The sequence below is a fragment of the Aquila chrysaetos genome, chromosome 1 (genome assembly GCF_900496995.4).
Source record: "Aquila chrysaetos chrysaetos chromosome 1, bAquChr1.4, whole genome shotgun sequence".
Lineage (NCBI taxonomy): Eukaryota > Metazoa > Chordata > Aves > Accipitriformes > Accipitridae > Aquila > Aquila chrysaetos.
Genome location: NC_044004.1, coordinates 49741453 through 49756596, shown reverse-complemented (window position 1 = coordinate 49756596; position 15144 = coordinate 49741453). Strand labels below are relative to the sequence as shown.

The window sequence follows — 15144 nt, the reverse complement described above, 5'->3', positions numbered from 1 at the left end:
ATAAAACAGGTTTGAAGAAGCCTTCAATTTGAGACTGAAACATAAAAATCCATTACGTTCTTCATAAAGAAAGATGCCTCTTCTGTAAGTTTGTCCACAATGGAAGCTGGGGTCACCAAATTGCCAGGAACTTCTCAGTCTAGGAAAGATTACTCCACATTTCTAGTATCAAACTGGAAAATGGCATTTTTTTGTCTCTTTGGAATGACAATTATCCTTACATGCAGTATTATTTTTCCTCCCAAGAATTCTGTGGGTTTAGAAGTTCTACAAAGACGAAGTACAGCAAAAACATGCTAACTACTCATTCTTCTGAAGGAAAAAGTGCCAGGTGTGCAAAACGTTAAGCAAGATACACAAAGTACGTGAAAATTAACCTACATATAGGCATCAGTGCTCCCATCTGATCACAGGAAATTTTTAAAGGAGAAGCTACTAATGTATACGTACCCATAAGCAAGATTAAAAAAAATAATCTTGGTTACAAAAATGGAACAAGAGAACAGTTTAGACCAACAATACTTGCAAAACTTAATCAGTTTGTAACTGCCAGTTGTTGCTGCTTTATTGAGCTCCAAACCAAAAATTGACACCAAGTCAACTGGAAATAGATCTAGAGAGACATATAAATATTTAAAATAAACAAATAAATAAATAAAATTGAACCTCAAACAGGCATAAGGAGCACGTAGAATCTCTCCACATTACTCACTTGCATTAGATTAAGTAGCTTGCCAATTCATGTTTTGTTTCAAATTCAGCTGGCCCACCACACTAATTCTGATGCTCTGCACTGACTTAGCAACACGATTTGCACATCTTAAGACCTTGAATTGCTTATGTTATGCAAGGTATCTTTCTAAGTAGAAAAAAGAATTAGTGACCAATCTCTCATCAGTAAACTACCACTGAAAATTAGAGGTTGTTATAGTTTTAAGAGAAATAAATTGCAGAACTGCTTTCCCAGCTCCTGTACTATCCCTCAAGTCCATGCTGTCTAGCCGTTTCCTTTCTTCCTCAATTTATGCCACCAAACCAAAACCTGCTCAAGAAAAATATTTTGTTGTCACTCCAGATATTGAGAAATAGCTGTGGGTGGAAAGCAGATGGAAAACGCTTTGGTATACATTAAGTTATGATACGTTCAGGAAGCCTCTTCTATTCTCCATCCTGAATTGCAAGTATGGGTATAGGTGTTTGGAGAAAGGAAAGGTGTAATCTGCATCCTTTGGAGAGCCTGGGGGTGCGGGGGGGGAGGTACAAACTGACTATTACTGACAACTATGCACCTGGGAGGCAGCATAGTGGGAAGTGGAAAGCAAACAATGGAAATGACCAGGCAAGCAGATGGAGCCAAAAAGCTTGGGGGGGGGGGGTGTCAAGTGACAGCTGCATTAGTTGGCACACAGTCCCCAACGGTTGGCAAAGACACTACACATACTTGTGAAGAAGTGGCACAAAAGAAACCGAAGCAATAAGGTCCATCCTTCTGTAAAGAAGAGGCTACAGAGACCACTTTTTGTTAAAATGCATTAAAAAGATAGGAATCAGATCTGATATTTATCCCAACTTCAAATGGGAGAATTTAGGTGAGTCGTTATCTTCCTTGTGCCTTATTTCTCCAGCTATATGAAGTGGGAATCACCTTTTTAAGGTACTTGGAATACCCATACAAATGTTTTGCCACCTTTCAGTCACTCGATACTTAACTTTTCTTTGCGCTTTTCCCACAAAGGAAATACTATGTGGAGAAAATGTGATCTAGCAGGAAAACAGCTGAATACAGTCTGAGGAGACTTGGTTTCCGTGCTCAGATTTGCCAAGGGCCTAAAGAGGGACCTTCAGCCTCCTCACTTTCAGAGTCTGTTTCCCCATTTATAAAGTGAAGTTTATTACATATACTTCCCTGCAAAAGGGCTTTGAAAAAGTGAAAGGTAAATAAAACAGCAAGGACATCATTGCCTTGTCGGTCCAACTTCTTCCTGCACATGCATTACAACAGTCTCACGTATCAATTTTTGCCCTCAGGGGCTATCAACATGCCCACAGAATGCAAACAAAGTGTATTTATTGAGGTATTTTTTCACCCTCATTATTCAGTGGAAGTGTCCAGGATATATTTTATTACACATATTTTCTAGGTTGCTCAATGCTATGGTATGTATGTACATTTCATAGTTAACTGCTTTATCTTAGAAAGAAAAAAAGTGAAAGAGTGATTTTGTCTCCCTTCTGCCAACAGGCCTGCACAGAGATCAGCAAGGTCAGCTACACTGAACTTAACTGAGATATAAAGTTCCTGTGAAATCCAGACTTGTATCTATAGCAATGTCAGAGTTCAAAGCACAGCTACACTACAACTCTGACTCTTCAAATTCAATTTTTTGAGCACTACACCTCCTCCCTCTTCTTTTTACTTATTGCACCCATCACTAGCTGCCTGTGCTGATTATGTTTCTTTTTCCTCTAGCATTTTCCCATACTAGGAGGGTCCAATGACCAGGCTAATACCTAGCCCTAAAGCAAAAACAAACAAAGTCAAAAGATCATAAGGTCTGTATGTCAGGCTCAGTTAGATAAGAAATGAAAAAACACACACATGTGCATTACCAGAGCAAAATCTGATGAGGGAGATTTAAAACAGCATTTCTTTCTCCTCAGTACAGCATTCTAACAAGACAGCACAGAATAACAGAAGGGACAAGGACTCTAACCAGTCATTAGGATATAAGCTAGCAGGGAAAGCTGTATTTTAGTCCTGCGCTTTCTGTATAGTTGACAAATTTTTGAGGGAGACCTGGAAATAACGCAAGGAGCAGATTCTGGTACTCCAGCATCTCTTCCCCAAACTAAGGGCAAAGTACACTAAATCTGCAAAATCATATTCCTTCTTGCTTTCTTTCCCCCTCATTCTTGATCACACAGTGGCCAAGACACCACAACAGAGCTGGAAGATGCCCCCACCCAAACAATTTCTCAGCTCTCTTCCAGAAAAGGGAGGGATGTGCATTTACACCCTTACAGGATGAGGAAGAAACTGAACCCAGACTTGAGTGCTCTAGCCGTTACCCTTTCGTGCAACGGGTAGGCACTATCACTAACACCATTCTGGAAAAAACAAGTCCTGTTCATTTAGGCTCCCATCATTAGGGAATAGCTCTGTGCTCTGGATCGTGAGCCAGCATAGACATCTAATGCACAGCCATTTCCAACAGCCTCAGTCTGCAATATTAGAAACATTCTTTTACAGTGGTAGCTTTATGTTTCTAAAATAAGGAGAAAATACCCCTCTACACGCACTACCTTCTTATTTGGGATTAAGCATTTGATAAGTATACATACAGCAAACACAACACAACACGAGACAGTCATCCTTCATTCTCATTAGGTCCCCTCCTCAGAGCAAGTGCAGGTCTGGGAGAAGGGAAAGGAAAGGGCTGGGGGACACACGACACCAAGACAAAGAGGCAGGCAGGTTCAGGAGCTACTGTAGATCCCTTAGAGATGCCCAGAGAAATGGAGCAATGAATTCTGCTGCTTTTTAGATGCTGAATGACAGTACCTCAAGTAAGAAAAAAGCCTTAAAAAAAATAATTTTAAACCAGTAGTTGCAAGCACACGTAAAGAGTGTTTGTGTAGAAGAGAAGGTTATAACCTTTCATTAACTCAGATTCATCTGAATAGTTTTTAATACAGTGAACTCTTACTGACTCACCCTGAAGGCTAAGATCTTGCTATGATTTACCTCAAAGCAATTTTTTATTGTCGGTATTAAGTTGATAAAAATGAGGGATCTAAAATGTAAGTGCTGACACAACCGTAACTACAGAGTTCTGCACAGCATAGTAGCATAGCTATAATTAAAAAGACAGCCTACATCAAGTAAAAAGCTTCACTGCAAACCTTTTTAGTGGATCAATACAATATCATTAGTGGCATCTCAATAGGGTGGATACAGGAAAAAAGAGGCTTCTTATGGAATTAAGAAAAATTTTATGTATTAATAAAAAAAATATATCTTTTGAAGTCCATGGAGAATAAGTTGTTAAATTTACAGTCTGATTCTAATATTATCCACAAAGCATAACATACTAATATCAGGGATGTTTGTTTCTCTATTTTTCTTGCACTACAGTATAACTGCAAAGATAGTTAGGGCGACAGATAAAACGCTACTGAAACTGGAATAAAAACAGTGCTGGGGAAATGATTGTTTGAAAGCTTCAGAACAGCAGCTTTAAAAAAAATGTGCAAGAAAAAAAGTCTTTGCAATCACTTTACCAAAACAGTGAGCAGAGTATAGCATTCAGCTTATAAGGATGTAAGATACTTTTAAGCAACTAAGAGTGTTGCAAGAATGACCAGAATGGTTCATACTACATCAGCTTTATTCTTGATGTGTCCCTGAATACCATCTACTACGGCTGAAACTCAACAAGCTCTAAGTCATAGCACAAAGTCCCAAAGAGTAGACGGGTACTTAGCAAAAAGAAAATTCATTCACAGGAACAGCAGGAATATTAAGCTACCAGTAGGTAATAAGTTTCTTGGAGGGCCTTTCAAACCAGCCAAGCCAAGCACATGTGTTCATTTTTGCTCTGGTGATACTACTGCTGAAGAACCTGAAGATCTCAGTTGCTGTGATGACACTTCACTCTCCGTGGCTCATTGCTGTCTTGTGTATTTAATGAATAAAAAGCAACCTTTTTGGGGGGAGAGAATTGGGGAGCAGAGTTATTAAGATTGCATATGAAAAGTTGGTTTGATTAAAATTGACAATATTTAATTTGAACCCCAGGATCTCATAGTCTTTAATACTATTAACAGGATTGTCTGTGTTGTAGTACTTGTAACACCATTTGTAAGATAGTGATTGTACTCAAATCAAGACTTGCCATGTCAGCCTGCTGGGATGAAGAAAAAATCTACCATTCTGGTAAACCATCTGAATTAGGACTTTTGGGAAATCTCACTTATTTCTGAAATTGATCTTTTTTTTTTCCTCTAAATTCAGCTTTGAGCAAGAGAACATTGCAATGGTTTTGCTATCTCTTACATTCCTCCTCTTCTGATAATGACGATACTGATGGCGGTACTAGCATCTTACCACAAAATGTTACTGTTTACTGGGTTGTCATCATTCTTTCTGTTCTGCCAACAGCAGGAAAGAAATTATGTGCTACTGTTTCAAAAAAAGTAAAAGAGAAAAACCACTTTAGCTTGACAAAGACCAAGGAAAATCAACATACTAACATAGAAAGGAATCTTTAAAGAGTTAATAGATGACAATATAACGAATGCTGGATTAGGGTTTTGTGGTACAGAACAGTCTGCATCAAGAGAATCAACGGTACAATTTAGCTCTGAATACTGTTACAGTTGAACCTCAAACTCGGGGTTACAGCATGGGTGCAATCCTGTGCTGTGCTATGCAGATGGTCTGACTAGATAGTCACAATGGTTCCTCCGACCTTAAAAATCTATTTGTCCTTTCTCCCCCAGCTCAGTTGCTTGGCATAGTCTGTTGCCTCCCATACACAGAAGGCTTCCTCCCTCTCGGTTCTGCCCCCTCCCCACCATCTCCTCATTCAAACACCACCAAGGAAGGTTCTCTGCCTCTCAACTACTAAGAAGAAAAGGTCTGTTGCTTTTAAAGTTATTCCTTGGGGGTATTCACAGTCCCTTTTACCCTCTCCACCCTTCTGATTATAGTAAGGCATCTTCTCTGAGAGCGTAACATCACGCTCCTCCAGTCTCTCCCCCATAAGTCTGCAAGACTCTTTCACGGTTATGCCACTGGCAGACATAACAGCCAACCTATGCTGAGAAGGACCAGTTTAAAACAAAGAACCACCCCATAAATCAACATTCATTCATAAAAATCATAGGCCACCATACTTTGGAATTCAGCAAAGTCTTCTCTTATAATTACGCTAACCTCTTAACCCAGAAAGTGGACGTAAGATGGCACAACTGAAGAAGTTCCAAAAAATACGTATCTGCTCGCTCAGCTGAAATACTTCATGCCATTGTTACACGACCTGCTACTTGGTTTTGTTGTGCCATACGCAAAATACGGGAAGTAGGTATCTCCACAGGAAACAGAAGTAAGGAACTTTTAGACTTCAGTATCTGTATGACATAACATTTAAACATGAAAATCCATTTACTGGAAGAATTAATCTTAAATTTACTAAAGGTCTTGACCTAAAAAGGCATAATTGTGCTTTTTTTAATTGGATATATTTGGACTTAAATTTTCTCTTCATTCTACCAAAAGAAGGCTTTGATTTTTATTTTTCTTTTTTTTAAAACATTATTCTTAGCAGAGGTAAATTTAGCCACGTGGGAGTTACAAGGTTCCTTTTAGATACATTAGGACTGCTATCTAAAATGCAGAATTGTGATCACAAATTTTATTTCTGAGAGAACGAAGCCTGACATGCAGATCTCATGATAAGTTTCTAATGACACAAATTTGGAGGGCAACAGGAAGCAAATAAGAAAACACAAATGCCAACTATAACTCTTGTGTGTGTATATAAATATACACACACTGCATGTTACCTGCAAAAGCAAAAACAAAACTGTGATTCAGCAGCTGTGCAAGATTCACACATACACACATAATAAGAACAGCGGTTTACAGCAAGGTTTTCCACCCTCCGATAAAATCCGTGCCTGTTTCTAGCTCCTAGTAACTTACTGCTTCTCCCCTTAGTATCCCATCTTTAGCTTCCTCAAGTCTTCCCCCAATTTCATACAGGACTTTTTTTTTTTTTTTTAATATTTCTTCTTCTCCACTCCTGGTACCTTTCCAGTTTGAGATGAGGGCTAAACACAGAAGAATAGAGTCATCTATGTTCTTATAAAATGACCACGTCTGACAAATTTTGAGGTGCAAGATATGCTATGCATCCATTTTCATAGTCACATTATTTTATTCTGGACTTTATTTAAGTTAGGTTTAGATGAGGCACTAAAATGATCTGCAATCGCCAGTGAACTAGTATTTGTTCCTACTGAAATCACCAGCAAGAGGCGGGAAGCTATTAATCAATCTGGTCAATTCCTCATTAAGTAACCAGGTACAGAAGCCCTCAACTAATCTGGAAGGTCAGGCAGAGTGAGAAAACCAGTTTACAAGATCATTATCTTTTGTCTTGTTTCTTTGTTAATAAAGGTTCTTACTATAATGTTTAGCCTAATGTTTCACACACTTAAAAGTTTCATTCTCATGACAATTTCTTTAGAAAACAAGTCCTTTTCAAGGCTCTTGTAGCAGCTACCACTACAAATATCTTCTGGCTGAATAGTAAGATGGAAACTCTTGTTTTAAATCTGGGGAAGTGCTGGCTTTTGTTAATTAGAGCACCATTGAAATGCCAGGACCTAAAGTAACACACTGTACATAAGGACTTGCTGCCCCATCTGCCCTGGATGTGACCGTGGGGCAGGAGTTGGGAGCTGATGCTGGGTGCACAGCAGCTGGCCACGGGGCACCTTGGACCACCTTACCCAAGGGTCACCAACACGGACTGGAGGCACTTTGACGAGTTTCCAGCTGAACTTTCAGACTGCTAAATCCAATTTCAACGATTCTGGTACTACTATTCAACTAGTTCCACTCCTCCTTCTGCTCTGTTAGTGCAACAGTACTCCTGCAGCACTTATTATCAGTATATTACTAGCATTTCAGTAACATATTGCTCTCAACAGAAAGGCCTTTTTCTCTTCCCTGCCCTAGCTACACTTTCACAGAGTTGTATGTTTTGCAGTGCAGTTTTGCACACAAAACAGTACTATTTTACAAAAAGAGCCTATTTTCCATTTTCTCTGAAAAATGCAATTCTTTCCAACTATTTTCCTCAGTGATTTACAAAGATTTTCCTCTTGAACTTCAGAACAAATTCATTAGCTCTTTATCATTGTGTCTAGAATCACAAAATACAGCAGATCACATCAACTTTCTTGCAAATACTTTTATAATATACATTATGGTGGCAAAATTCCCTTGTAGTATAAACTAACCTTGAGAAAGATGTATAAAAATAAAAACAAAGTAAACCCAAACTATTTAACCTTATTTTTCTCATCAAGTTAACTCCTTTAAATGGAAGTGATTTTTAATTGTTCTCTCTCTTAAGCTAATAGTTGCATTTCCTATTGCCTGCTAAGGCAATGTAAATAGTTGAAACACTACAAGATTGTTGCCTTCCCACGCACCTTTTTTAAAGTCCAATCACTAACTCTGTAATCACTAAGTAAATCCTGCAACCCGAGCTCAGTGAAGTGCTACCCCCTACCACCATCATCACCTTTGAACACTACTCCTCTTCAGATTCAAAAAACACACTTGGGCTCATTCTGCTACTCCAACACAATGACCAGTTCTTTCAGACTGAAAAAACATATTGTATGCTGGAGAAATGGGAATTTGGGTTTCTTTTCACATGTATAAATCGGAGAGATAGAAATCTATTTCCGCAAAGGGACTCATGCTCATTTCACAATGTAAAAAAAAAAAAAAAAAAAAAATAAATTCAAACAATAAAACCCCAACAAACCCAAACCAAACAGCTGAAAAGAATCTGAATGTCAAGCAATACACTACGTGAACAAATGTGGAAATAGTATATTTTCCTCATAAGGGAAAAGGTGTAACAAATTACATGAGTGAGAATCAATTTTCTTCTAGTTACCTTCTCTGAAGCATAAATGGAAAACAAAATTAAAATGTATTGGTTTAAATCAAATGTTTCTTGCTCACTTATGCTTATCAAGTGAGAACTGGCTGAAAGGTCTTAACTTTTTAGTTTGGTTTAATCATTATTAGGTTCAACAAATTCAAATCCAGCCACCTTGATTTACTTCAGGCCACTTAAATCACTGTATATATGATCACCTGAGAAAATGTTACATATTTGATCTTAGCTATTAGTTATTTAATTGCCTATTGTACACAGCATACTGTTGTCCTCTGGACAAAGTGAGTGTCACCCTCTAAACTTCAGCATACTGAAGTTATCTTTTGACTGTTTCTTACTTCAAGATCCATGTGAGACTCTTCTACTTCCCGATCCAATTTTTTCCCCATCACTTTTCACTCCAAAATAGGCACAACAACAATTAAAAGCCATTTTTAATAACGCAATGGGGTTTTTTGGTTTTAAGTTTTCATTCTTACATGATAAGTCACATAACAGTGAACAAGCACTCAAAAGGGCATGTTTATTCTTGCACAATAATGGATAAAAACTAAGACTTCTTTGAAAGTGAAAAGAATTAGGTATAAACTATAAATAACCACTGTAACATACTCTGTGCTCATACTACTCTCCAATTAACTTGGAGATGAATGGTTCACTACATATCTTAAAAGCTCTAAGAGTTTAACAACACGTTTCAATTTTATCTGCCTAACACAGCTTGGTCCAAAAGGTAGACCCAATTAAGCTCCCCAATTTCATTCACTGGATCACAGCTCCTAATGACTTTTTCTACAGTAAAATCCATATTCTGATAGGGAATGGTTCAGTTTGTTTCCTAATTAGAGCCAGATTTCTGCTTCCAAAGCATAATATATTAACAGAAAAATACAACGTTTAATAGCAATCCACAAAGAATTGTTGTATACTCTCCCTAGGCACAGACGGACTACGTTTAGCACGGACCAAATTCTCAGGAAATGTATAAAGCACATGCGTTAATGGGTTTTAAGTGGCTATGAGGAAAGGGGATAAGTTGACACGCATAAAGTTGATTAAGACAATTTCCAATTCTACACACAAAGGCTTTTCCAAATAATCTGGAATCTGAAGAGTAAGTATTTAAAAAATTCAATGAATTTCCAATGTTATTGGAGAATAGTTAGAGAAGTTTTTATTCTGAAAAATGAGATGTTACATCTTTGACCATCTAGCAGTTTCAGAGCAACTCGAGGCTGCAATCAAAACATCCATTAGAGTGCTCCACGTTTCAGAACAAGCAAGCAAGTGGTTGTCAGTGCAGCCAGTAAATCACCTGATCCTATTACAAAATCAATTACTGCAGCACATTTCTATTGCTACACAACCTGATAATGGCAAAATGATATTGGATAGCTACTGCAAGGTCAAGAAAGCTGCTAAGAACATCTGAAATTTGTCTTTTTATCATTTAAGTCCAAATTATACAGCATCCTTTTAATGGTATAGTTAAAATTTAAAATATAGTTACCTTCTTCGGCTGATTGAGACATTCAATGGATAGTCTCTGCAACTGCTCTGATGTATGACTGCAAGATAGAAGATTGGAGCAGCAGGTCGAACAGCCCAGCCTCTTCATTAAAGAAGAAATAATGCTGCAGCCACAGCCACACATTGACTTGCTCATCAGACGAGTTTATTCGTAAAGAAATTAGGACCAGTACTGTCCCATAAACACTCAAAATTGGCCAGCTGCCTCATTCTGCAGCTCCCTGGCTGAAATTAAGACTGCTAAGCAGAAAGGGGGAAGAAAAAAGTGTTTCTCAAAAAAATATCAGCCAGTCTCACCAGCAAGTAATACCTCATGTTTAAAAAAACATACACGTTTTTCCCTCTATCCCCCTTTGCAAAGTAAGCTGCTTTGAGAAGACGGACTGTCTAACAGAGGAGTAAATTCCGGGATGGCAATCTCTCCAAACTGCTTGCTGACTATTCCTTCTGTGGCTCTCGTCACTTCAAGTCTGTTTTACCCTCCCCGGCAGCGCAGCCTATCCAGCCTGGGCCCCGGACAGAGGAGGCTACGCCAGCAGCCAACAGCCGAGAGCCCCACCCCGCGCAGCCCCACGCGCTCGCCCACAGCATCCTCCGCGCCGGCGAGGGCCTCCGCACCGCACGGCCACAGCACGCAGCAGGTTATTGCAGGCGTTCGGAGCCGCCAACCTTTTGTAACGCCTCTGCTTGAAGGGGACCTTCCAATTACACAGGAGACCTGTCTGACTGCTACATTCCGAGACTATTTGCAGCGTCTGGGAGGAAAAAGGAAAAAAAAACCCACCAAACAAAAAACCAACCAGCAAAAAGTCTTCTTAAAAAGTCAGAATGCATGAGAAAAATGCTACCCACGTCTACCAAATCCTGAAATTAGAATGGCTGCTACAAACCTACGTGAGAAAAACACCAGGAAAAGCCAACAGAAATTTAAACCTGGGAAGAAACAAGCATGGGAGAATTTATAGTAGAATGTCCAAAGGTACCACAACCAACTCTCAAAGCAAGTTAGACGTAGATCGTGTAAGCAGCTTAAATAAAGTCTTTGAGGAGCCCTTTGCTCTTAGAAAAACAAAAAAGGCAAAATATTCAAATGAGCAGTCAGACATAAACAGGTCTTCTAACCTTTAAAAAGAAGTACACTCTGCTCCAAATACAGTATTGAATACCTCTCTAACTTGAACACACACAAGTAACTTACTGCTGGAAATGTTCTCTCATTTGCAAGAGATGCTATATGCAATAAATATAGATTTCTTTTTTCTTTTCATTGAAAAAAATGCAAGTAATATTGTAAAAAGCTCATTTTAATTGGTTTAAGATGGTATGCAATACTGTTTCTGAAAGTAGAAGGTCTCACATTAACACAACTGCTTAACCCGATTATGGGATAATCTGACTTGAAATAATTGTCACTTACATTTATAGAGCTATCAGTGCTTGTTCAATAGCATCCTCTTTAGCAAAAGGTTAAGAAAAATGCAAGTGATGTGAAAGCAGCTGAAATTAATACAGTCGCAAAAAAACTTCTCATTTTCACACTGCATTGAAAGCTTAATTTCTCTCCTGCTCTCTCACCCCTCCCTTTTACTCTTTCTCTCTTTCCCCCTCCCTTTCCTTGGTTTAAAGCTGAACTGAGCCTCTCCCTTCACCTTGCTCTGCCCTTTTGATATTCATGTTTCTATTAAATCAATTTCCAGTAGTATCTATATACAAGCATGCATAACAAATTGAACGATTAAAAAAAAAAAAATCTTTGGTAGAGAAAGACTACAGATGCAAACAAGCAAAATAATGCAGTAACCTTTTACTCGCCTGCTGGAGGTACTGTCTGCTGCATAGAATTTTAAATCCTCATCTGCAGATGCAATTGAGCTGGTATTGCCAAGGACTTTGCTCTTCCTGTGCTGATTCTACACGGCTATTCATCGAAAGAGCACATTATATAGAAAATTTAAAGTAATATCAGGTGAAATTACTTAAATGGCTTGAAAGGAACCAACTTCCAAAAAAAGCAGCTATAGATCTGACCAGCCACATTTCAGAGATATGTCAGACACATTAGTGAAGAAAGTCTTATTGCTGATGCATGCTTGCCAGCAATGTGCAGGATGTGGAAGCAGAGAGAGCTAATGAAAAAAATTAATACACAGATTTAAAGTGCAAGGATCATGCTCTAATGCTCAACATTTCACATGTCCTGCATACCACAAAAATCTCTTTTCACAAGCATCTATTGTTTACAAGCTAAGAAAATGTTGTTAAAAGCAACGCCCACATCCCCCTACTTCAAATCCTGGTCTCTCAGTAGACTGCAGATCAGTTCTAATACAAATATTCTTACTGTACCTGTATTTCTGATGAATAGAAACACTAGCTTTTTCCTTTGGCAGCACATAGTTAAGGATTGCACAGATATATTTCTTAACAAGAAACAGACTAAAGGAAAGCATCAATATTTGGGATAATGGTTTTGAGTCTAACAGGGTTAGGAAGTACAAGGGTACTTCACTAGAATTTGTATTATTCTTGGTAGAAATGAAGCACCAGCAGTGAAGTCTGCTATTCATTATTTATGATTTTTTCCCCTCCTCATGTCAGTTTCCTTAATGTACTATTGATCCCAGGGTGCATGCAGATATAGCATGTCAGTGACTGACAGCCAGTTTCACAGAATAAGTATCTAAAACATAAATTAATATTTTTAAGAATGTCAAAGTAATATCGCTGCAGGATTTTCTTTTTTTGCCTATCTATGGATAGCAAAATTGAAGTCCCACTCAGTGACATAGTTAATAGAAATGAACAAACTTTTTTCGCCCCACCCAAAGCATCCTATAGCGTCATTTAAAACATGAAGACAGACTTGCTTAAATTTTACATTGGTGTTACCACTATATTTTGTCTCTTCTACTTTCCTAGTGTCTTATCAGCAAAACTTTCAATACATCTTTAGTCCCCATAATATGTTTCACGTGAAATTAAAATAGCTTGCTATGAATCTTTTTTGTTACTTCCCTGTTTCTAACTAAAGTATAAAATGCATAATGTTCTCCTTCATAATAGTCACTGACAGGACAGAGTCATGAAGACAACATCCTCAGAACTGTGGTTACCTTTGAGAATACCAGCTATTTTTATCATTATATTAGCTCTCATGACTTCCACAAACTTAGTCAAGTCCAAACTTAAAAACACAGCAGGATTGTTTATGGTTTTAAAGAACATTTATCATACTAACAAAGGTTTCTTGCAATATTCTTCATTACTAGCCACAGACCGTTTCTATTTTTAAAAAAAGAGGCAAAGGATAGATGATTTCATGCTAAGCTAAGGCCATGCTCTCCTGTATGCAAAATCTCAATGGGCAAACAGCCAGACACACTTAGTTAAAGAGCCTGGATGAAATATCACTTGGACATGGAGAGTGGAAAAGACTGTAGCCTATGAAAAGTGTAAGTACCAATTGAAAAAAAAATGTACAAATACGTACAGGATATATACTTCACTTAATTGTTCACAAGGCTATACATATAGAAACAATATATAAATTATGAAACACAGTTACTGAACAAATAATCAAATAAATACAACTTTGAACTGGGGGAAAGCCTTCCTACAAAAAGAGATTCTTGCGAAATTGGTGTAGCATATGATTAGTAATACACAATTACTAATCACGTGTAGTAGCAAAACCACTATACTATATAGAATTCAATATATTGCTAAGATCTAAGCATACAACATGCCTGATACACAGCAAAATGCTCAAACTGAAAAAAGCCAACAGGTTTATTTGTTACATATTTAGAAAGAGTAAGAGAATGCAAGAGAATCTACAACTCTAAAGGGTTTAGAAGGACAGAAGATACTTTCCACAACAAATGAACATGTTTCACGGCAACTCTCTGAAAGATAGTCAGAAACACCAGAGATCACCAGGGCTTGCCACACGGTCTGGTCAGCTACCCTGCTCTGTCTGCAGCCAGTTCCACTGCCTCAGAAAAGAAATCCAACATGCAGGGCAAGCACATACATTACACTTTTCAATAGCTGGTCAAGAAAAGGGCTGGTTGGTATACTTCCTCGCAAATGAATTGATCTTCTCAAAGGTAATACTCAAGTCGTTGCTTTAAAAAAAAAAAAAAAAAAAAAGCTGTTTTCAACACATACCTAACTTTTAATACAGTCAGAATATACACTTATTCGTGCAAGGCAAAAATTGGTACAAGGTAAGAATGTAGGCTTTTTGAAATTATTTTTCAAATGAAGATGATAGCAATCTGAAAGAAATTCTATAAATCTCGTTAAAATAATAAAAGAACTTGTAGTGCCATGAACTGAACCTAAGCTATGTATTTCTTCATAATCCAAAAAGCTGCTTTATTGGTACATATAAAGGACTAAGAGTCCTTTCATATACCAGTACAATAGGTAAATAGATAAAAGATAGCTTCTAATTGAAGGTTTGCTACTGGTAATAAAAACTTTAAAAACTCCTTCATTGGGAGAAGCAGCAAACTGCTTTAAAAATTACATCATCTGCTGCACTCTCAAGATTCCAACTTAAAGATGTGAAAATGGTCTTTGGATGTTTGCATTCTCATGTCCAAGATAATAAAACAAAACAGAAAGATTTAAAATTAAAAAAAAAAAAAAAAAAAAAGGCAGTTACAGGATGGATATAAGAAGGAATGTCCAGTTTTACCCAAGACACAATGCAACAGAAGTGGTGGTTTTCAGCTTCATCAGCTTTTCTCAAGGTCCCTTCCTTCTGTTTGGGGTAGGGAGAGTTGAATGGGTAATCAAGCTCAGGCTCATTATTTCCCCTCTCACACAGGAGGAATAAAAAAAAAAAAAAAAAAAAAAGGGGGGGGTGGGAGGGTGGTTGAAGAAGCGGGAGACAACT

The 15144-nt window shown here is 37.9% G+C and overlaps 1 protein-coding gene across 8 annotated transcripts in view; it reads right to left on the bottom strand.

Annotated features, from left to right (window-relative positions):
• Positions 1 to 15144, bottom strand: part of FBXW7 (F-box and WD repeat domain containing 7) — a 187613-nt gene that overhangs the window by 130294 nt on the left and 42175 nt on the right. The window contains exon 1 of one of the 8 annotated variants that reach the window (XM_041122396.1): positions 10219 to 10478. The exons of 3 other annotated variants lie outside the window; for them this stretch is intronic. In XM_041122396.1, coding sequence (XP_040978330.1) covers positions 10219 to 10374 — 156 coding nt within the window. In that variant the 5' untranslated portion in view covers positions 10375 to 10478. Of the gene's footprint in view, positions 1 to 10218; positions 10479 to 15144 lie in introns of those variants that run through there. 4 more of the 8 variants (XM_030010909.2, XM_030010920.2, XM_030010863.1 and 1 more) reach the window with 4 other exon arrangements.